General features: G+C 37.9%; 1 protein-coding gene and 1 pseudogene across 8 annotated transcripts in view; one reads left to right on the forward strand and one right to left on the reverse strand.

The window, feature by feature from the left end:
- Camsap2 (calmodulin regulated spectrin associated protein family member 2) overlaps positions 1–23,589 on the reverse strand; it is a 90,857-nt gene extending 67,268 nt beyond the window's left edge. For 4 of the 8 annotated variants that reach the window (XM_046464538.2, XM_046464522.2, XM_046464503.2 and 1 more), the window contains exons 1-2: positions 22,581–23,588; positions 43–302 (exon numbers count right to left, since the gene is read on the reverse strand). In XM_046464538.2, the coding sequence (XP_046320494.1) occupies positions 43–302; positions 22,581–22,719 (399 nt within the window). In that variant the 5' untranslated portion in view covers positions 22,720–23,588. Of the gene's footprint in view, positions 1–42; positions 303–22,580 lie in introns of all 8 variants that reach the window. The other 4 variants (XM_046464530.2, XM_046464513.2, XM_046464485.2 and 1 more) reach the window with 2 other exon arrangements.
- Positions 8,022–8,866, forward strand: LOC124106781 (small ribosomal subunit protein eS1-like; annotated as a pseudogene).
- Positions 23,590–24,001: the final 412 nt, after the last annotated feature.

Below are 24,001 nucleotides of genomic sequence, written 5' to 3' on the forward strand. Positions count from 1 at the left end.
TACTTCAAACTTTAAAATAATCTTGGGCATACAAAAACTCACCATCTGTATGGGTTTCTTGTGGAGATCTCGTTCAGTTACCAATTTTTCCTGGTCAGTGACATAAAGACCTTTCTGTGCTAAAGCCTGGATTACAGCATCATGGCCCAAAAGGGGTTTTGCAGCATCACTCTTGAGAATTAGACTTCCAGCACGACAATACAGTTCAGCTGACAGAAGCAAATTAACAACAGGTGGTTTGATGTGTTCCTGGTCATACTGATCTGTGTAAAATGGTTCTCGAAGTTCCTCTGGCACATTTTCTATAAGATTAAGGGGGGGAAAAAAATCTCTTACAAGATTTTTATAAGAGAAACACAAAATTTATTTAATAATTATTATTCATCACAGATCTTAAGATTCCCTCTAAAATAATATCCCTTTAACTGAAAAAGTAATTATTTAGACTGTGGCACATCATCTAGAACAAAGAAAGAATTTCCTTTATAGAAGATACTGTTCTAAGAATATTCCAGAAACAGACTATTAAGCAAACAAGGAGAAGTTTTCTAAGTCTAGTGGCTCTGGGGAATGATTCCACATGCAGAATCAAAAGCACAGAAGAAACTATGAAACTCCTAAAAACTAATTTCAGTGAATAACCACACATGCAAGCAGTCAACCAGGACATGCACCACAATAATACTGCAGGAGACTACTAGGCCTTGCTGCTTGAAAGGATAAAATGCTTTGCCTAAAGTTTTATAGCTACAGAATTGCAGAACAGAGACTATCTCTTATTCTGTCCCTCTACCTCAAGGCCTTAGGTCTCTCTCCCCCTTCTTGATTAGCCTGCTAAAGTTACTGAGGAAAAGTTGTAGGCATTATTTAGGAAAGATTCCCTGTTTAAAATCTGGTACTCAATACTGATAGCTATAAAAATCAGAGATAGAAGAAGGGGATTATTTAATAGGAATAAGGAAATTAAGTTTGAAGACAGTAGTAAAATCAGGAAGTAAGGACAGAAGAGATTGCTAAAGAAAAACAAAAAGGATCCAGAAATGAGCAGAGACAGAGGTCAAGATGGAAATCAAAGATGATCAAGAACGGTTTGCCAGGGAAACAGTGATAGCATGAATAGGAAAAAATACATAAAAATTTAAAAAAAAATAAGAGGCAGAGTCAATTCTGAAAGCAAAACCATACACTCAGTTTTAGACATCTTAAGTTTGAAATGACAGAAAAACTATCCAAGTGGAAATATCCAATAAGCAGCAGGATATATAGGACTCAAGAAAGAGGTCAGAGTGAATGTATTAATTTGGGATTCTGGAGACACCTAAAAATATCCTCATTTAATAATTGAAAACACTTTTCTTCCTTTGTAGCTGTACTACCCAGTAGTGAGCCACCTTTATACTTCAACTACTTGACTCAGTATTGTGAACTGAAGAATATATGCTGGGACTCACTTAAATTTTAGTATTAGAGGAACTATACAGAAGCTATTGAGTGGAACAATCATAAAAGGGAAATTATTTTAAGCTATTATAAAATGTATAAATAATGGATTTTATTTCCCATATCAATAAAAATCATTAATATAGATGAACTGATAGTTAAACAGTTGCACAAAGAAAAGTCAGTGATTATTATCAGGATTATAAACTTATCTATCATACCTATACACCCACCTAACATTTACTTACTCATTGCTTTCCTACCCATTTTTACACATGATCTTTATAACATTTTGGTGAAATGGGCAACAAATAATAATAAACAGATAAGTAATAGAAATATATACTTGTACTTACAAAGGACTTTCTACATGTGGGCACTGTCCTAAACATGAATTCCGACATTTAATCCTAAACAACCCTTTTACACCCCATTTGACAGATAAGAAACTCAAGAAAGGTTATCTTGCCCAAAAGTAAATGCAGAATTCTAGCTCTAAACCATCTAGCTAAACAGACTCAATAGCATGCAATATCACAAGGATAAAAGACGGAAGGTGGAAGGTGTAGAGCCCAGGGACTATCTTCATTATATCAAGGCATACCCACAAACTTAAGTTATAAAAGCACAAGTTTTTAAAAAGCCCTAAATACAAGGATAAGGGAAAGGATCCTTAGAAAATCAAGAATATGATAAAAAATAATTTTTCAACCTCCAAAAGAACGTAAAATTCCATATTAAATATTACAAAATAGGTCACTTCAAAAACAGCCTCAGCAAAAAAGCAAGCACTAAGCACACAGTTAGACCCTGTCTCTAAATAAAATACAAAATAGGGCTGGGGATATGGCTTAGTGGTCAAGTGCCCCTGAGTTCAATCCCCAGTACCGCCCCCCCAAAAAAAAGCTCTTCAAAAACTAGGTGTGCTCAAGAGGATCCTTTCAAAATGTCTTATCATTTCATCAACATTACTATTTAAAAAAAAACAAATTGGAGCTGCACCATTTTTAAAAAAAAAAATGAAACAGTATACGAAAAAATAAATACACAAAAGCAAAGATAAGGTTTTACTCTTTTCTTAACTTCCAGAACAAAAAGGTTAAGAAATTAATAACTATGAAATGGCTGAGTGAAATATCACTCCTAAAACTGCAAAGAAAAGAAACAAGTTTTTCTTGTATACCAGGATTTAAGCAGAACCTATCCTAATCATGTTATTATAAATCTGACTAGATCCAAGTTTTGAAATTAACATTAATTTGAAATGCTTGAGGTACAGGTAGAGGGAGTAGAAACAGTATTGCTAAAAACAATTTTCTATAAAGCTGAGTTAGGTACTAGTTGCATCCATATCCCAGAAAGTAGTACAGATTTATTTAAAACAATGAAGGGTCAGGAGGTAGAAGGAATGCACTTTGAAAACATCATCACACTAGCTAGGCGGGGTGGTGCATATCTGAAACCCCAGTGACTAGGGAGGCTGAGGCAGAAGGATCCCAAGTTGGAGGCCAGTCTGGGCAACTTAGCAAGACCCTGTCTCAAAATAAAAAATAAAAAGTGCTGGGAATGTAGCTGAGCATTAAAGCACTCTTGTTTTCAATTCCCAAGACATGAAAAAAGAAAAAGAAAGAAATACCCTTACCAGGTGGGCACAATGGTGCACACCTGTAATCCCAGTGCTCAGGAGGCAGAGGCAGGAGGATTTCAAGTTCAAAGCCAGCCTCAGCAACTTAGCAAGGTGCTAAGCAATTCATTGAGACCTTGTTTCTAAATAATGTACAAAACAGGACTGCAGATGTGGCTCAGTGGTTGAGTGCCCCTGAGTTCATTTTCCAGTACCCTCCAAAAAATTAATTAATTAATTAATTAAATTTTAAAAAGAAATACTCTCACACTAAAAAATAGAAACACTACTGTATTTTTCAAATCTAAAGATTGTTTCTAAAACAATTACTAACACAGAACTTGTAAATTACAAAAAAAAAAAAAAAACAACTGAAAGGATTCCACAGACTCTGAACTTGAAATTACATGCAACTCAGTACGGGTAATCAAAGAAAAGTTACAAAATATTTTTTTGCAAAATAGCAAAAAATAAAAAAAAAATTAAACTTAAAAAAATAAACCATGAACCTACTGCTGACAATGTACTACTAAAAGGATGCCCTCATATAACCAAAGAGAAAGGACCATGTATCGAACGAAAAGGATCCCAGCACCTCACTCTGTCTAGTACATGGTAAGTGCTCAGTAAATTTTAGATAAATTAATAAAAATGCTATTTTTAAAAAATTCTTGTCAGTAGCCTTTTCCTGTAGGAACTCCCAAATTTCAAATTTCCCCTCAACTAACTTCCTGATTCTGCGCTATTAACCATAATTTAATCTGTACCTGCTTTGAAAAATACTAATTTTCTCCTGGGCCATCTCCACTTCTGTAACAGCATTCCCTCTCAAAACCTTTGTTCAGTTAACCTACATTCACTACTTACATTCAGTCCAAATTTGGGGAAATTTTGGACTTTGGGAAAATATGGGCTTGATTTTAAAAGACTGGGTAGAGTTCTAATTCTACCACTTAGTCGTATGGGTTCTTAAGTGCAGTAATTAACTTTTCAGAGTTCTAGTTTCCCAATATTCCACAAGTACACTACCCACTACTATGATCCCAATGACCTCTTTTCCTTGACCCACTATACTCCAGGCACACAAGTCTTTCTGGTGCTCAAACACGCTAAGTTCAGCCCTACCGACCTGTGTACTAGTTGTTCCTTCTGCCTCTAGTATTCCCCTCCTAGTTGCATGGTTGGCTCTCTCCATTCACATCTCAGTTAAATGTCATCTCCTCAGACATACCTTCCCTGACAACCCAATCATCCTATTTTAACTCTCTAGATAGCAATTATTGCTATCCTATAATATTTTGTTTTTATTTTTGCCTTTTCACACTATAATATGCCTCAAAGGAGAGCAGGTTACTTCTCTGTCCTATGTCACCAGCACTTAAAACTATGCCTGACACAGAGTAGGAACTCAAGTATTTACTAAAATAATTTTTAAATCCCTAAACACAGAGTTTTGCATTCATATACAGTACCAATTAAAAGGTTCTTCCTTCCCTCTGCTTTGTTACCAAACAATGCATTAAGTGCTGTATGACAATCCTAAGCTTAAATTATCACCCCCATTCCTCCCGCTACCCCCCAAGACCTAAGCTCTTCAGAGTTCCAAACCCTTACATAGGCCACAGCCTACTTAACTCTTATTTGTTGTTGTTTCTTTCATTCTTTTGTTTTCTTCATGGTACTGGGCATCAATGTCAGGGCCTCACACATGCCACGTAAGCAATCTACCACTAAACTGCATTCCCAGGCCTCTACTGAACTCTTCACTTAGTGCCTCAAAGAAACCTCAAATTCAAATGGAAACCAAGTTTCTCAGTGACCAGAAGAATTAGAAATATAACAAAGAGCTGGGCGTAGTGGCACATATTTATAATCCCAGAAACTCATAGGCTATTGGCAGGAGGATTCCAAATTTGAGGTCAGCTTCAGCAACTCAGTGAGGACCTAAGCAACTAAGCAAAACCTGTCTCAAAAAAAAAAAAAGTTAAGAAGAGCTTGGGAGGTGGCTCAGTGATAAGGTGCCTCTAGGTTCTACCCTCCCAGTACCAAAAAAGACTACTGGTGCTGCTGGATGAAATAGGAAGCATCGTTGTTCAATATCTCTCTCTATATATATATAAATAGCTAGAGAAAGAAATAGATGTAGGTATGCATTATATATGTGTTTGCTAAATAACATTCCAAAAGCAATAAATCTACCATCTGTAATAAACTTCCCACTGAAAGAAAAAGAATAATGAATAAATGGCTACTTCCATTGCTAGAAAGAACAGAGAAAGTACAAAGTGAGTATAGAACCTGTGTGTGTGTGTGTGTGTGTGTGTGTATGCATGCATAAATAAGTAGAAAAGAAGGGAAGCTCCTCCTTTTGGAATACTAACTGATAAATGGGGGTCACTAATGGCAATAATGAACAGTAAAAATTGATTCAGGCAAGAATCATTACTGAATGCTAACATGGTGAATACAAGTCTGATGAACAAGATATTTTAAGTTATGTCCCCATAAATTACTTATTACAAATAGAAAAACAATCATTTTATAGTGAAGAAAACTGACAGATAACACTTTAACCAGATATCAAAGTAAGCTTCACCAATACTAGAACAAACATTATGTACATCTTTTTGTTTGTTTGTTTTTTGGTACTGGGAATTGAACCCAGAGATGCTTACCCACCAAGACACACTCCCCAGCACTTTTTATTTTTTTCTTTTGAGATAGGGTCTCACTAAACTGCTTAAGGCCTTGCTAAATTGCTGAGGCTGGCTTTGAACTCGAAATCCTCCTGCCTCAGCCTCCCAAACCGCTGGGATTCCAGGTGTGTGCCACTGAACGCAGCGGCCATTATGTACCTCTTGATGTGATTTACTAAAAACACATTTCTATTGTGGTAGTTTTTTGACAGATTTGTGTAACTTTAATCATTAAGAAATGTCAGACAAATACAAGTTGAAAGACATTCTACAAAGTATTTGACCCATTTTTCTAAAAGTATACTTTATTAGAGGAAAAAAAAATCGACACTGAATGCTTAGACATTTGAGGGAGACTAGGAAGGAGGATTTCCCATTTCTCCACACATCCCACCCAGCCTTCTAGTATCACTGTGTATGAAAGAGGACCTTAAGTTGTTCTGGCTTTAGGAGGAACAGATGGGTAAGGAAATGCTCCTCTATCTGAGTCTTTCCTCTGAAGTTGCCAGGTTGCCAACTAGCCTGTCTCTGGGTGACGGGGCACTCTTGCTCAAGTACCCTGTGGAATGCAAAGATGGACAGATGTGGTTGTGGTGGTGGTAGTGGAAGTCATGAGAGAAGTACAGTAATAAGTTAATCAGAGGGAGGCAGGGAGAAGTAAAAGGAAGAGAGAGAAGAAGGAATGTGGGAAAGATGGAAGAAAGTCAAAGAAAATGGGATGGCAGAAGAAGGCAGGAATAACAGGGATTTACAATGTAGTCTCCAGGTCCTGGGTCTCTCTCAGTTCTTGTCTGAGGGCAGGTCTCTGACACTTTGTTTTTCTTCATACATTAAGGCATTCCTACTGGGACACTGCCAGCACCCATCACAGGATGTCACCATCCTTCTAGTCATTCAGACCAAAGACAGCTGAATGCAGGGTTAACACTCCAAAGCACTGCAGAGGAACATATAGAAAGAGGTGACCCAGTTAGCCCCTGTGGACAACTGGCTGCTTTTACCAGGCACAGAGGGTAAAGGAGATTTGGCAAGAGCTAATAAGATCTATGTAGGAGCCAGGCAAGGGGACTGATTTTCAACTCAGCATATATTTTAGTGTACCTGGTCTTCAAAAATGTTAATATCATAAGGGAGAAAGAAAGCCTAAAGAACTACTACAGGTTAAAGGAGACTAAACAAATTTGACAACTAAATGCAATGCATGATTCTAGACTGGATCCTGAAATGGGAAATAAAAAGCAATAATAGACATTAAAACAATTGGCAAAACTGAATAGGGGCTGTGTGGATTAGATAATATTATATCATGGTTAAATTTCCTGATTTTTAATTAATTTTATGTAAGAGAACTATCTTTCATCTTAAAAGATATATACTAAGGGAGAATGGGGACATAACATCCCTAATGCATTCTCAAATGGCTCCAAATATATCATACATATATATCTTTAAAAAAAATTTTTTTAGTTGTAGTTGGACATAATAGCTCTATTTCATTTATTTATTTTTATATGATGCTGAGGATCAAACCCAGGGCCCTGCACATGCAGGTGAGCATTCTACCACTGAGCCACAACCCTAGCCCCTCATACATATATTTTAATTTGTATATATTTATGTATATATGTATATACACACATACATATTATAATATATACATGTATTTGTGTAAGAAGGAGGGGCTAGGAGGGAGAGAGGGAATGGTAAAATAAATGAGACAAATTTGTTGGTCAATGAGGGTAAAAGATATTTGGGGTTTTTCTGTACAACTCTTGTACATTTGAAATTATATTGAAAAATGTTATAAAATGTCAAAATGCCTAAAACCAATCTTTTTTTCCCAAACTTGATTATCTTCCAGAATTCCTTACATAAATGAATGACCACCATTCATTCAGTTGCCCAAGTCAGAAACATAGGAGCCATCGTTAATGTTTCTGTCCCTCAATTCTCCAGGAGGAAAAAAAAAAAAAAAAAGTCCAGGCCAACCCCTGCTCCCTTCTTCACATTCTCAAATCACATCTCCACGGTCCAGGTGATCAGTACTTTTCATCTCAATTACTGCATTCATTCCTAATTTTTTTCTTTTCATATTCACTTTTGTTCCTACTCCAAATCGCTCTCTATTCTAGCCAAATCCTGCTTACTTCCCTGAAGTAAATTTGATCATTTCACAAGCACCACCGCCATCCCCACCACCACACTCAAGGGTTTTCAATGACTTCTCATTTCTCTAAGAATTAAAATCTTTTGCTTTTGGCTCTCTGAGCAGCACCATGGTGGTAGGCAAGAACAAGCACCTTACAAAAGGCGGCAAGAAAAGAGCCAAGAAGAAAGTGTTTGATCCATATTCTAAGAAAGACTGGTATGATGTGAAAGCACTAGCGATGTTCAATATAAGAAATATTGGAAAAACATCAGTCAACAGGACCCAGGGAACCAAAATTGCAACTGATGGCCTCAAGGGTCAGGTGTTTGAAGTGAGTCCTGCTGATCTACAGAATGATGAAGTTGCGTTAGGAAGTTCAAGCTAATTACTGAGGATGTTCAGGGAAAAAACTGCCTGTCCAACTTCCATGGCATGGATCTTACCGTAACAAAATGTGTTCCATGGTCAAAAAATGGCAGACAATAATCGAGGCTCATGTTGATGTCAAGACTACCGAAGGTTATTTGCTGTGTCTATTCTGTGTTGGTTTTACTAAAAAACGCAACAATCAGATACGGAAGACTTCCTTCGCTCAGTACCAGCAGATCCGCCAAATCCGGAAGAAGATGATGGAAATCATGACCCAGGAAGTGCAGATAAATGACTTGAAAGAAGTGGTCAACAAACTGATTCCAGACAGCATTGGGAAAGACACAGAAAAGGCTTGCCAATCAATTTATCCTCTTCAAGATGTCTTTGTTAGACAAGTAAAAATGCTGAAGAAGCCCAAGTTTGAATTGGGAAAACTCATGGAGCTTCATGGTGAAGGTAGTAGTTCTGGAAAAGTTACAGGAGATGAGACAGGTGCTAAAGTTGAACAAGCTGATGGATATGAACCATCAGTTCAAGAATCTGTTTAAATTTCAAATTTTTAATAGTGACCAATAAAAAGTCCTATTTGTAGGGAAAAAAAAAATCTTTTCTTGGGGCTGGGGATATGGCTCAAGCAGTAGCGCGCTCATCTGGCATGCGTGCGGCCCGGGTTCAATCCTCAGCACCACATACAAAGAAAGATGTTGTACCTGCCGAAAAACTAAAAAATAAATATTAAGATTCTCTCTCTCAAAAAAAAAAAAAAAAAAGTTATTAAAAAAATCTTTTCTCTGACCTAAAAAAAAAAAAAATGATTCTATCCCCCCAATCATTCGGTTCCTGGAAACCATGCTCTCTTTCTGCAAAGCCTCTGCACATCCTGGTCACTTGGTTTGGAATGCTCTTTCTTCCTATTCTTTTTACTCTTTCTGATTCTTGGGGTCCAATGACCCATTCAGTTTGATCCAATTTTCCCTCAATAAAAGGAAAGAATATAGTATTTATCCGGCCTGCCCTGTATCTCAATGTACTTTTACTCTTGAGAAACTATTCAATTCTATAAAAAGGAATGTGTTTGGGGCTGGGGTTGTGGCTCAGTGGTAGAGTGCTTGCCTTGCATGTGTGAGACACTGGGTTTAATCCTCAGCACCACACAAACATAAATAAACAAAATAAAGGTATAAAAAAAGAATGCGTTTGTAGTTTGTAAAACAAATTGAAATGTTTGAAGATATTTTAAGTACGATAAGTAGTTAGTAAGCAAAAAGCCTGTTAGACATAGAATTGATTTGTAAGTAGTAGCATATATATATGGTAAACATAAAAAGGAATGGGGGGAAGATACCTAATTATTCACGAGCTAACTAGGTATTAAATATTCATGATACATATACATGCAAGGTACTAATATTTATGATATAGTATATATACATGAGACTAAACAGAGAGTCAATGAGCACTTAATATTCACAAGTCCTTAATTCACTCATCCATTGATGATGCTCATTTTGTCCTGTGTCTTCTGCCCAAGAAACACAAAACCCACAGCTGTTCATCAAGCTTTTGGCAAGCTACAGCTGTGGCAGGCATGCTAATTCCCTGTGTCTCTCTGATAGAGTATATGTCACTGGTCTGTGTCTCTGTGAGCCTCCTTATTGGAACCTTATTCTGTTCCTGATGACCACATCATCAGCAGAAAAGGCTACACAGTAAAAAGAGATGGACATGGGACAGGAAAAGGAAAGACAATGGAATGAATCTGACTTAACTTTTCTATGTACATATATAAATACATCAGAGTGAATTTCCATATCCTGTACAACCACAAGACCAGGATCCTAATTAGAATAAGATGTACTCTATGTTTATATAAATATTCAAAATATAGTCTAGCATCATGTATTAACTCAAAAAAACAGATTTTGTAAAATTTTTAAATTCTGCATTTGGGACAGATTCAAAGTCAAAAATGAAGAAACACCATTTGGGAGGGGGGACAGTTTTCTTGAGCTAAACTCTCTTGTAACACATTCTGAACACGGATTTAAAAGCAAGTCAGATAATTTGCACATTTAAAGTTGTTATGTGAGCTTCCTGTTCCATGACCTCTAGGATATGTGCTAAAGGTACATACTTGGAGGTTACCAATGCATCAAAGTAATTTTTTCCCATACCAAATAATAAAGGGGAATTCTAAGGAGTAATCCAGCTAATAAATGAAGTATGACAGAGAAATTACTAGACACTGAGTGACTCCTAGTAGAAGTATAAGCCACCTATAAAGAAAGAAGGAAAGAAAATTCAACCCTTAATGCAATCAATTCTCTAGATCCAACTACTAACTTGTAAGAAATACAGAGAACAAAGAGAAACTTGTTAAACAATGACATGGAGATCTATACTATGAGAAATCTTATAGGACAAATAGTCTGCTTTTCTCTGACAAATAAATTGCCAAGAAAGATAAAATGAGATAGAGGAGGAGCCTACATATTTTGAAAAAACTTACAGAGACATACCAACCAATTATAAAGTATGGTTCTTAGACAGATCCTGACTAGAACAAACTATAAAAAAGAAATAAAAATGAGCAAAAGTATTTAAAAGGCAATCATAAATGTTAATACTGATGCTATGGTGTGATAATGACAGAGCTGTGATGACGGCAGTGTTGTTTATGTTTAAAAAGAGAATCTTTGGGCTAGGCCGCAACTTCCTTAATAAGACACCTATAGCACAAAAATTAAAACCAAGAATCAACACATGGGATGGATTCAAACTAAAAAGTTTTTCTCAGCAAAAGAAATAATATGTGAGGTGAATAAGGAGCCTACATCCTGGGAACAAATTTTTACCCCTCACACATCAGATAGAGCTCTCTAGGGTATATAAAGAGCTGAACAAAATAAGCACCCCAAAACAAATAATCCAATCAATAAATGAGCTAAGGACCTGAACAGACACTTCTCAGAAGAGGATATACAGTCAATCAACAAATATACGAAAAAATGCTCATCATCTCTAACAATCAGAGAAATGCAAATTAAAACTACTCTAAGATACCATCTCACCCCAATAAGAGTGGCAGCCATTATGAAAACAAACAATAACAAGTGCTGGCGAGGATGGGGGGGGGGGAGGTACACTCATACACTGCTGGTAGGACTGCAAATTGATGCAGCCAATTTGGAAAGCAGTATGGAGATTCCTTGGAAAACTGGGAATGGAACCACCATTTGAATCAACTATTCCTCTTCTCGGACTATAACCAAAGGACCTAAAAACAGCATACTACAGAGACACAGCCACATCAATGTTTATAGCAGCACAATTCACAATAGCTAAGCTGTGGAGCCAACCTAGATGTCCTTCAGTGGATGAATGAATAAAAAAAAAATGTGGCATTTATACACAATGGAATATTACTCAGCAATAAAAAATAATAAGATCATGCATTTGCAGGGAAATGGATGGCATTAGAGCAGATTATGCTAAGTGAAGTTAGCCAATCCCAAAAAAACAAATGCCGAATGTCTTCTCTGATATAAGGGGGGTGACTCAAAATGGGGTTGGGAGGAAGAGCAAGGGAGGAAGATTACCTCTAGATAGGGAATAGGAGTGGGAGGGAAAGGGAGGGAGAAGGGGAATAGCATGGATGGTGAAAGGAGACCTTCATCATTATACAAAATACATGTATGAAGATGTGAATTTGGTGTCAATGTACCTTATATATAATCAGAGATACGATAAATTATTGTATAATGGTGCATTAAGAATTGTAATGCAAAATTAATAAATAAATAAAATCATAAAAAAATAAAAGCTTTTTGATCAAAAAAAAAAAAAGAGAGAATCTTTGGTTTTATAGATATATAGTGAGGGCTGGGGATGTAGCTCAAGCGGTAGCGCGCTAGCCTGGCATGCATGCGGCCTGGGTTCGATCCTCAGCACCACATACAAACAAAGATGTTGTGTCTGCCAAAAACTAAAAAAATAAAATATTAAAAAAGTTAAAAAAAAGATATATAGTGAAATATTTATAGATGGAAGTGATGCAATATCTAGGATTTGCTTCAAATAACTGGCAGAGGTGGGGGTGCTGACAGATGAATCAAGATTGGCCACAAGTTGATAACTATGGAGGCTCGGTAACAAATACATGAAAGCTTATAGTTACAGTATATATTTGAGATGCAATCAAATGGTTTTGTTTAAAGAGAAAGAAAAAGGCAAGAGAAGAGAATACATAAATTGCATGAAACAATCAGGAAAGAGCTCTGTATGATGTAGTACATGGGAATGAGACCTGGAACTACTACAGCCACTTTCCACCATGGAGAAGACAGCCTGAAGATGAAATCCACCCATGAGAAAGGGCACCACTGATAGAATTAAATGGAGCTGGAGCCCTCATCAAGTCAAATCCAAAACCCATCCTACCTCAGGACTTTTTCATTTTTATAAACTAGTAAATCCTCAATAGTCAGCCAATTTGAGTTGGATTTTCTGTTACTACAAATGAAGGTACCACAACTGATACAATCTCCCATTTACTTTAAACCTAGTCACATTTGTCTCTTCATTCACTCAAAATGTTATCAGTAAAATCATCAATAACTCCTTTCTGCTAAATCCAATGAACCTTTTGGAACTAATTGCTAAATCTTCCTCAGCTGCACCTTAAATGTTATCATGCTCAGTGTTCTATTCCCAATCTTTGAGACTCCACATTCCTCATCGTTTTCTTTCTTCCTCTCTAGATACTCTATGCATGACTCTTTTGCTGGGTCTCCATCTTCCATCTTGTTCTCTCTCCATATCCTCCCTTAATGAAGGGAGGTCATCCACTTTCTTGATTTTCATTATCAGCTATCATGAGAGATCTCATTCATGAGATCTTCTAAGCTCCACAGATGAATTTCCAAGGGTCTAAAGCACATACTACCATTTCAGATGTTCCTCAAACTGAATGCTATACCCTCCACACACAATCTGACCCTCTTCTACTGTTCCCTTCTTCATTAAATAGATTCAATCTTAACATTTCTCAAAATCTCAGCTTTCCTTCCACATATCAAATCAATCACCATGTCTTATCTTTTACATCCATCCACTTCTCTCATAGTCACTGAAATCATTCCTATTCAAGTTCTATCATCTGGACCTGGACCAAATAGATCCCCCTTCATGACTCTTGGTCCTACTCCAACCCACTTCCCATCTTATTTCCATGACTTTTTTTATTGTGGTATAATACACATAATATAAAACATACCATGTCAACCATTTTTAAATGTATTCCAAAAGATCTTTTGGAAAAGAGACTTCTGATGATATCACCTTGCTTAAAACAGAAACTAAGTGACTTGGAGTCAAGGCAGGAAGAAGATTGTCACCAGATCTACTCTTTTACATGTTCTGAATTTTGAATCTGTGCCTGTTCTACCTATTTAAAAAATATTTTAAGCATCAATAGATTTTCAAGAACCTATAAAAATCAAGACCTCTAGCATTTATGTAAAATTATAAAAAGAGGTTAAAGATATTTTGAAATGTGTCACAATACAAATTCTACAAAACATATAAATTAGAGAATAAGTTTACATGGTCAACAGTCTATACGAATATCATTTTTAAAAAGGATGAGCAAATTTGCACAGTATGGTGTCAATTGTTGGTCCTACCCAGAACACTAAAGTTCAGCTCTGTAAAGATACATAATAACTAATTGGTATGTTCATTTAATACAAGAAAATGGAAACTGAACAGCCAGAGGAAATCTTCCCCAACACTGAAACCAGTGGTGAATTTGGTAAGTACCCTGCAGAAGATATGAAAGAGGAACAAACATTGAAAATATCTAGAAACACTGATGAGATGGTTGGATTAAAAATTTTGCTTCAGAACAAGAACGCTGGGTCAGATGAAATCCACCCATGAGGAAGGGTATCACTTGTTATTTATTTCCTTGAAAACAAGGAAAAAGAGACAAGAATATTAAGGCTTCTGGACAGACTACAATGCCAGTGTTTCTATCCCAGACAGCAGGGACCCCAAGCTGTATGTCCCAACAATTTATGCCTCACTGCCTAATATGAGAGAGAAATGTATTTTATTACCTGCCTTTTACATAATTAAATAGTATCCCCTTTAGACAGTGGGGGTAGGAGGCATGGAAAATAAAAGGCTAAAAAAAAGATAACCTTTAGAGTAGTAGAATGGCATCTAGAAAAAAAAATTGGGTGGGGGCTGGGGTTGTGGCTCAGTGGTAGAGCTCTTGCTTAGCATGTGTGAGGCACTGGATTGGATTCTTAGCACCTCAGTACAACATATAACTAAACAAAATAAAGGTCCATTGACAACTAAAAAATATTTTTAAAAAACGGAAACTACCTACTTTGAAACTTTCCTTTACTGAGGACAAGTGTCTATAAAACATTTTAAATGTTTCAATCAAATGTCCTTTATTTCAAGAGCCTTAAGTACTTAAAATGTGCATGCAATTCTCATTTTAGAGTTAGAAAATGGTTTGAAGGAAAGGATGAGAAAGGGGAAACATGACAGCTTCAAAATAACATTTTAAAATCACACATACACATCCCAGGAACCAAGATGTATGAAACATGAAGGAGATGAAGATTATTTCAATTAAAATTTCCACTTCTGCCTGTAATCCTGGCAACTCAGGAGGCTGAGGCAGGAGGATCTCGAGTTCAAAGCCAGCCTCAGCAAAAGCAAGGTGCTAAGCAAGTCAGTGAGACCCTGTCTCTAAATAAAATACAAACAGGTCTGGGGGTGTGGCTCAATGGTCAAGTGCCCCTGAGTTCAATTCCCAGTAGCTCCCCGCCCCCCCAAAAAAATTCCACTTTTTTATCTCTAGAAAGTACAAGTCCTTTATGAATATTATTGGGGGATATAGTTCAGTTGGTAGAGTGCTTGCCTCAAATGCACAAGGTTTAATCCCCAGCACCCCCCCCACACACACACACACAATTGTTGAATATTACTGGATATAACACTACAGTATATAACTACAAGGGTTATCAAGGGAGTTCAGGCTCCTCTCTGTCACTGTATTCCTAGCTTGTTTTATCTTTTCTAGTTTGTAGTGAAAATATTTTTAATAAAAACTTTCATTGATATAACAATAAGAAATAAAATCCCATTCCACAATGGAAAATAAAATATCCAATAGCAGCCTACATATGAAAGTAATAAAATGAATATTTTGTAATTACATGTGTTCCTTCTAAACAACTCAAAGATTTATGAGTATTACTATCACAACCATTCAGCAAACATGAAAATTGAGACAAAACACTTCAGGAAAATGCTCCAGAAAAGAAGGAAGTCAGGTGGGGAAGGAAAACTGGAAAGATGCTACTGTATAGGCCTTTAATTTGAAAATATATGATGAAGACACAAGTTTTTTTTTAAAAAAAAAAAAAAAGAAAGAAAAACACAGGTATTAGTGGCATATAATCCCAGTTACTCAGAAGGCTGAGGCAGGAGGATCTCAAGTTGATGACCAGTTCTGATAACTTAACGAGATTCTGTCCAAAAAATAAATACAATAAAATAAAAAGACTGGGGATGTGGCTCAGTGGTAGAAAGGTAGGAATGAAGGGCCAGAGGAAGGAAAATAAAAAACTATGTGAAGCTAAGGGGTGGGAAAAGTGATAAATGTGATTAGTGAAGTGATTATTAGCTAAACCACCAAGCTTGTCAGTATTAATAAGTATATAATATTTCATTTAAATATCATTATTTATAATTTACTAATTGAAGGGTTCATAAAGTGGTATGTACACATGGCAAACTAGATCCACTGAAGGAGGGAGAAGACCCTAAAAATGACAGAGGCTAAATACATTTCCTATTTCTGCTCTAACTATCCAAACATAAATAGGCTTGTTGAAGAAAAATGAAACATATTTCTAAATTTTGCAAAGAAAAAAAATTAAGGCTGACTAAAAGGTCTTCATGCTTTTGTATGCCTTCATTTCTAGTATAAACATAAGATTGTAATGTATTATATGAAGAATATAACACAGATTAAGATGCAAATTTTAGTATCATAAAGAAGGGCTGGAGTTGTGGCTCAGCAGTAGAGTGCTCACCCAGCACATGCAAGGCCCTGGGGTCAATACTCAGCACCACATAAAAATAAATAAATAAAGGTATTGTGTCCAGCTACAACTAAAAGATAAATATTTTTAAAAAAGACTTAGACTCTAATTTTAGTTCCACTGCTAATAAGCTGGATGATCATGGAAAATTTAGTTGACCCCTCTATATTGTTTCCCCATTAAAAAAAAAAAAAAAGCAATTATCATATTTCCTAAATTCTTTTTCCAATTTGAGTATTTGTGAAATCAGGATGTCTTACAATTAATTTGTACTTCAATGTGCAAAGTATCTTTTAAATCATAATATATCTTACGACCTTTATAGCTGTGATTCTTAAGCTGGGGTCCTTTTGCTCCCCAGGAGACATCTCACAATGACTAGACCATTGACACAAAAGAGATGGGAACAGGGGTAGGGAATACAACTGACATTTAATGCGTAAAAGCCAAGGATGCTGCTAAAATTCTACAAGGCACAGGACAGCCCCCAAGAAAAAAAGAACTATCTTACCAGTAGTTCCGCAGTTGGGAAATCCTGCTTTAGAGTCTCATGAGGAAAAAAATAAAGCAATGTTGACTTAATAAGGTTGTTTAAAGAATTATAAGAGAAAAACTACATGTAAAATGCTCAGAAGAGTAATTAGCACAAAGTCCTGTTATTATAATAAATTAGTAATAGTAGCTTTTTCTTTTCTTCTTTTTAGCCAATGTATTTAGATAATTTGTTTATCTACTAAATAAACACCTAACTCCTTAGCTTAGCTTTACATACTATTATGTCCCAAATTACCTTTCAAGCTGTGTCTCTCACTATTTTATTACAAAAACCTCCTCCAATTTACCTGGTCTATGTTGCTTCACTAACACTACCTGGTGTCATTACTCCATGCCTACACACAAACCATTTCCTCCATCTATAATGCCTACTTTCTATCTGGCCTGATTTTCTTCAGGATTTAGCTTGAATATCACCTCCAGTATGAGGTCTTCCTTCACAGACCACTTAAGCTGAAAGTGATCTCTCCCCACCACTCATCCCCTACCCCTACCAGTCTCCCTCTGAATGTCTTTGCTCCCATTATATGACTCTTAACATAGATTTCCTGAACTCTACGTAGTTATACATTTATCACATCTTCCTCTACTAAAGCATAAGCTCTTAAGACCAGCATTGCTGAAACCTACAGCATTAGACACTATTTATCAGACCTCTCCATAGAAACTTCTCCTTTCCTGGGCTTCAGTGTTATGCTTTCTTAATTCTCTTCCTAAGTAACTGCTCCAATTCTGCCTCCTTTTCCTCAGCCTCCTCCCTGCATTCTAAGTATTCACTACCCTTAATTCTGTCTCAAATTTCTTCTCTCCTATAGTCATATCTACTTCCAATTTCAATTACACTGCTATGCACAAAATACCAAATTATTATTTCTATCCTTAATTTCTCAATCATACTACTACCTACGTTTATAGCTACTTATTTCACTGGATTTCTCAGAGAAGATATTTAGCCAACACATCAAGTTCAAGGTTTTTGAAAATAAAGCTGCCTTCCCCATTCCAACTTACTGTTTTTTCTCAGTTAACAGCATCACAATTCATTCTCCCAGTCACTAAATCTGAAAGTCTCAGGTAACCTCATCCTCCCTAAAACCTCAGGTGACCTTATCCTCTTAAATATTCTATTTTCAGCAAAAGCACTCCCCATGCACCCCAAATTCAATCTTTTAGAAATACTAAAAGTTAAATTTCTGCAACACTTTTTTTTAAACATCTGTCTCTTTTCCATTTCTTTGACTTCCACCCATTTAGTATAATGGTTAAGAGCACAGACTGAAGTCAGATTTCCCTGGTTCAGATCCCAGCTTCATTAGTTGGGTGGCTTTGGATGAGTTCCTAAACCCATGATCCTCACTTTCCTCATCAGCAAAACTGGAATGATTACCAGTTTCCACCTCATAAGGCTGTCATGAGGATTAAAATGAGATACCATGTGTAAAGTGCTTGACCCACAGTAACTGCTGGATAACTGCAGCTTTAATGTCATTTTCACCCCACTTCAAGCCCTCATCACCTCTTGCCCAGAATCCTACAATAATGTCCCAAACTGGCCTCGCTACTGCTACTCCAAGTCTCTCTTAACCACAATTACTAAGCACTGTTCTTATAGTCTTCATGGCCTTAGAGTCAGATCATATCATATGTAGGATTTTGACAAGATCTCTTGGGATATACAAAGAAATATAACAAGGTTATAACAGCAAATGAGTTTATAACACTGAACTAAAATAATCTGAAAAAAGGGAATGATGGTTGATAAGGTTTAAATGACAAACTGACATCAGAAAGTGAGCCTTGAATTCCATGTTAAGTATTCTGAATTTAAGAATTTAGTAACAAAGAGTGTACAAGAGGTTCTGCATCCAGAATTCCCCCAAGGGATTTAAGGGAGCAGGACATTTAAAGCAAACTCTGTCTTATAATTGCTTAAATAAGTTCAGCTATTCAAATTCAGCAGGAGCCCCACAATGGTTTAACTTCCTCCTGTTTTTGCAATTTGTTTAAAGTAACTAGAGTATTGTTGCAAACTCATCTACATAAACTTATTCATTTGATTAAAACTGTAGTGGCATTATTCTGCAAAATAAGCTATTAAGACAGGCCATTTGGAATATTTTTAGGATAAAGAGAATATGAGTCAAAGCTCTTGACATAATATTTCAAATTAATTAAATATTCCACATCCGCTTCCTAGTTGTTATGATGTTTATACTTCATTTATTATAGTTCAATTAGTTCATTCTATATCCACAACTGATTTTTAGCTACCATTTTAAATTACTTTTCCAACATATGGTTCTAAAACTAACTACTTTTTATATGTCAAAAGTTAGGTTTCTAACAGAAAAACCCTATATATTATTGTTAAGAGACTCTAGTAAATCATTACTGAAAGTTGGGTTATTTGTTTGTTGTTTCTGGTTTTGTTTGGGGTACTAGGGATTGAACTCAAGGGCACTCAACCCCTGAGCCACATCCCCAGCTCTATTTTGTATTTCATTTAGAGACAGGGTCTCTCTGAGTTGAGTAGGGCCTTGCTAAATTGCTAAGGCTGGCTTTGAACTCGCCATCCTCCTGCTTCAACCTCCAGAGCCACTGGGATTACAGGCCTGCACCACTGAGCCAGGCTTGGGCTAATTTTTTGAATAAATGAATACAACTGGGCAACAATTTTGAAATATTTTGTACGTTAACCTTTTCTGGTAAGCATTTATAGCAAATGGAGATTATTTATTTTAAAAAACTTATTTTTTTTCTATTCACTTCATAGAAATTTGTTATGAAAAACTGTCAATAAACAAAATGTACAAACAGGGCTGGAGTTGTAGCTCAGTGGCATAGCACTTACCTAGCGTGAGTGAGGCACTGTGTTTAATCCTTAGCACTACATAAAAATAAACAAATAAAATAAAGGCATGCTATCCATCTACAACTACAAATTTTTTTTTTTTAATGACAACTCTTGGGCTGGGATAGTGGCTTAGTGGTACAGCGCTTGTCTCATATGTGTGAGGACCTGGGTTCAATCCTCAGCACCATATAAAAAAATAAATAAAGATATTGGGCCCATCTACAACTAAAAATATTTTTTAAAAAATGACATCAGCTCTTTAAAAAAAGTGTACAAGCATAACATTCTTAACAATGTATTAATTTCTTGTTACAAAGTCACACTCTGAAGGCCTTCTAAACTCATTTTTTCATCTCATCTTGAATATGATCTTTTTAATCCATTTCAACTGCTGCCAAGGCAAAAGTAACCAAGTATCAACAATATTCCTCTAAACCATTTGAAAGTTCATTAAGATCTGTCCAATCTTTGAAAAAATATTAGATATGAACATGTACTATGTGCACATTTTCCACACTTGCCAATAAAAGGATCATTCTGCAGAATGGTTACAGCAAAAAGCAAAGACTTCAGGGTCAGAAAGACCTGAGCTGGCATGTTGAATATATCACTTGTCAGATGTTAATCTTGTGCAAATTAGTCTTTCTAGCCTGAAAAACAGTGCCTCCTTCATCTGAAAAACAGCAACAGTATCTATAAGGATACTGTAGGAATAAATGAAATAATGTTGTTAACATAATGGGTAACAGGTATGTCCCACCTTCACTAGTGTCTTACCCTTTGTAGTCAAACCTCAAATGAAAACTCTGCCACTTACTGACAGTGTGACAGTAGAATTGTTTCATCTCTCTGGCTTCCTCAACTTTGTTCAAATGAGGAACACACTATGGACATCACTGAGTTGTGAATCCCAAATGTACAACTTAATGCAAGCATCTAGCAGAGTGCCTGGCAAAAGAATAAGATTCCATTAATACTGTATTCCTTTCACTTCCTTTCTTCTCCAATGTGCTCTACGTGTGTTCATGAAGTGACCCAGAATCTACTAACTGGCCTGACACATATACAGAAAATAGGCCATTTTCTGGTTTAGACTTTGTGAATGCACAGCAAAATTTTGACATCTGTATTCTAAGAATCCTCTCAGTTTCTGATAGAAAATATTCCTGTTTCTATTGACCTTCCATTTTGTACCCATTACTTTTACACATAGGTTACTATATAAATTTTCCTCTTTCCTAAATACTTAAATAGCCTTCACTGACCTTTCAAATGGATATTACATTCAGTATGCTACTTAAGTTAAAACCCAACACATGTGTTATTCTTATTGCTTACATCAGTAGGAAATGTAATATAATAATACTTTGTGCTTTCTTCTGTTACTCTAGATATTCAGTTTCAAAGAAATCTTACAATTTAAATTATTTCAAAAGATTTATTACATTTATTCCTGGTGCCAGTCTAATACCAAAACATGAGAATTCAAATAAAATTAAGGCTGTCATAAATATAAAATTACATCCATGTGAATTTCCTCCAAAACTAATTCAATTTTCCAAACATTGAAGTTCATCTGCTTGTAAATTAAGATGCAAGTACTGAAAACACTCAACTATATGTTCAAACAGCAAAAGTGAACTAAACCATTTACCAGTATATTTTCACAGTCCTAAATCAGAAATCAGCCATCATCCTCCAAAAAAAATCCTGTATTTAATATCCAGAAAAAAGTTTGTAAATACTAAGGAGCTTTTCAATAAATATTTTATGAATCCAAATTTATTAACTACAGTAGAATAAAAATTACTCTTAAAAGTTATCACAGTAAATGACAGAAGCGTCTTTCAAAGAAAAGCCAGCTAATTTTTTAAGCATTCCACAGCTTGGGCTTCTAAATCAACAGCTAAAGAACAGGCCCTTTTCCTGTTATTCTGCAAGACTGGGTTATGGAGGGAGTGCTTAATTGTGACTGTACTACAGAATTTCTGTGTCAACAGCACATATCATCAAAAAAAAGCTTCTAAGAAAAAATCCCAAGTAGAGAGTTTTTGTTTCTCTTAATGTGTAAAGCCAAAATACATTCATAAAAAGAAAGGCCCCTCACTGATTATACGAAATGAAAACAGCAATGTATAGTCAGCAAACTTACACACTGGCTTTAATAGATGGTTTAATAAGAACGTGAAATGTGTACAGAGGGCTGATACAGGCATAAAGAATGACAACAAAAATTAATACTGCTTTTCAACACAGGCCACCTTCCATCCTACGGAGTGTGAACAGCAGCCACCATTACAAATGTCAAAAATCAATAGAGTACTATGTACCATCTACCTTCTTCCAATAATGAAGAAACCAACACAGATTTCTTGGTAGAGTAATCACAATTATGACTGAGGGGGGAATGTATGCAGTACAATGAAGAAAGTGCCACAAATTAAAACCACTCTACATAAACTGCTCACTGATTAAAAAAAAGAAAAAAGAAAGAGGAAAAAAAAAAACACTGCTCAGTGAAAGGGGGGTAAAAAAAGAACACTTTTGCTGTCCAATAAAAGGAATCCGGCCGAATCCCCCTGACCACTCCAGGGCCCTTCATTTACAATCCAACCTGCCTGCTTGCTTTCTCCTCGTCCTAGTCTCCCACCATCTCTCTGAACCGGTAGGGAAAGCCACGCATGGAGACTCGCGAATCAGGGAACAAAAACCGGGATGTGGACATCCTCGGAAGGAAGAGGTAAGGGAAGACACCACTTACCTGTCCCAAAGGCTTTGGCCACCAGCCAGGCCAGATTGCAGGCGATTTTGGCCCTGGAGAAATCATAGTGGTCAAAGGGCTTGATGGCTGGAACAATGAACGTCTTTCTCATCTCCCTGGGGTCTGCAGCATCCCCCATCTTTCACCGTGGCTCCTCGGGATGTCCGGGCTCTAACCTTCACATGGTGTGGCCTCGCCGCCGCTGGGGTCGGGAGGGGAGGGGAGGGGAGCTCAAAACATCGGGGCCGGGGCGAGGCCCGCCCGGGCGCCGACTGGAGGGAAGCTCAGCTGTGCGCGCCGCGAGCCTGCCGCCTCCCGCGGGAGCCGCCGCCGCCGCTGCCCCCGGGCATAGGAATGTGGCGGCGTGGTGTCCGTCGTCCGTCCGTCCGTCAGTCCGCCCGCGCCCCTCGGAGCCACCCGCCCCGCGAGCGCGCGTGTGAGCGAGGCCGCCTCCCCTTTGTCTCGGTTTAGTCACACGGGCTTGGGGGAGGGTGGAGGCTGGAAGGGCCCGGAATTTTAAGGGGGGGGGGGGGGTAGTCTTTAACAATCACGTTGTGGAAAATGTCCCCGCCACAGCGATGCCCACACGCCCTCGCCTCCCCCTTCCCTTCCCTCGGAGCGGGAAGACCCCCTCAGAACGCGGGTGGGCGGAGGAACCAGCAGGACCGAGGGGCGCGCGCGGCGGGGGTGGCCCACCCAGGGCCGCGGGAGACCGAGCAGAGGAAAACGTCAAAATCACTGCGGCGCCCAGGCCGCCGGCGGCCCGTCCCCTCCTCAGCTCCCTTCCCGTCGCCGTCTCCTCCTTCTCCTGCCACCGTCGCCTCCCGGCGCTTCCTCCCTGCTGACGGCCAAGGCGGTGGCCTGGAAGAGGCCGCCAACCCCTAGCTCTCGATTCCTGCCTTATCAGTTATGTCCTCGTATTTTTTCCCCCTCCTCTTGCCGCCGGACTAGGGAGCTCCCCCTCAGCCGCCGCCGCCGCCGCTGCGGTTTTCCGGCTGCGGCACTGGATGGAGAGAGCAGATGCGGAGACTGAGCATGCGCCCTGGCGCTGCTCGGGCCCCCGCCCGCTTCCCTCCGGCCGCGGCGGTCCCGGCCCGCCGCCCCGCACACTGAGCATGCCCAGCCTCGCTCCCGGCCCGCGCCCGGACTCTGGCGGCTGCCTTTTAATCATCACTTAGGAGTTCTCGCTGGGGTGGACGTCCTCTGAGCCTCTGGCTTCTGGCTGCTCCACTTACACTACGAAACAGGAAAGGGGAGGAAAAAAGGAGAGAGTAGGCCTAGCCATAGCCTGTATATTCTCTGGTGGTTCAACCAAAAGAACTGATGTTTATTTAAAATGCTTATTTTGTGGAATGCACTTTACTGCGAACTTGACCTGCACAGTCCCATGTAGTCCTCACAGTAACAGTAAGGGGTGTGTA

The sequence above is a fragment of the Marmota monax genome, unplaced genomic scaffold (assembly GCF_021218885.2).
Source record: "Marmota monax isolate L192 unplaced genomic scaffold, Marmota_monax_Labrador192_F-V1.1 WCK01_AAM20220418_F8-fsc00099, whole genome shotgun sequence".
NCBI lineage: Eukaryota > Metazoa > Chordata > Mammalia > Rodentia > Sciuridae > Marmota > Marmota monax.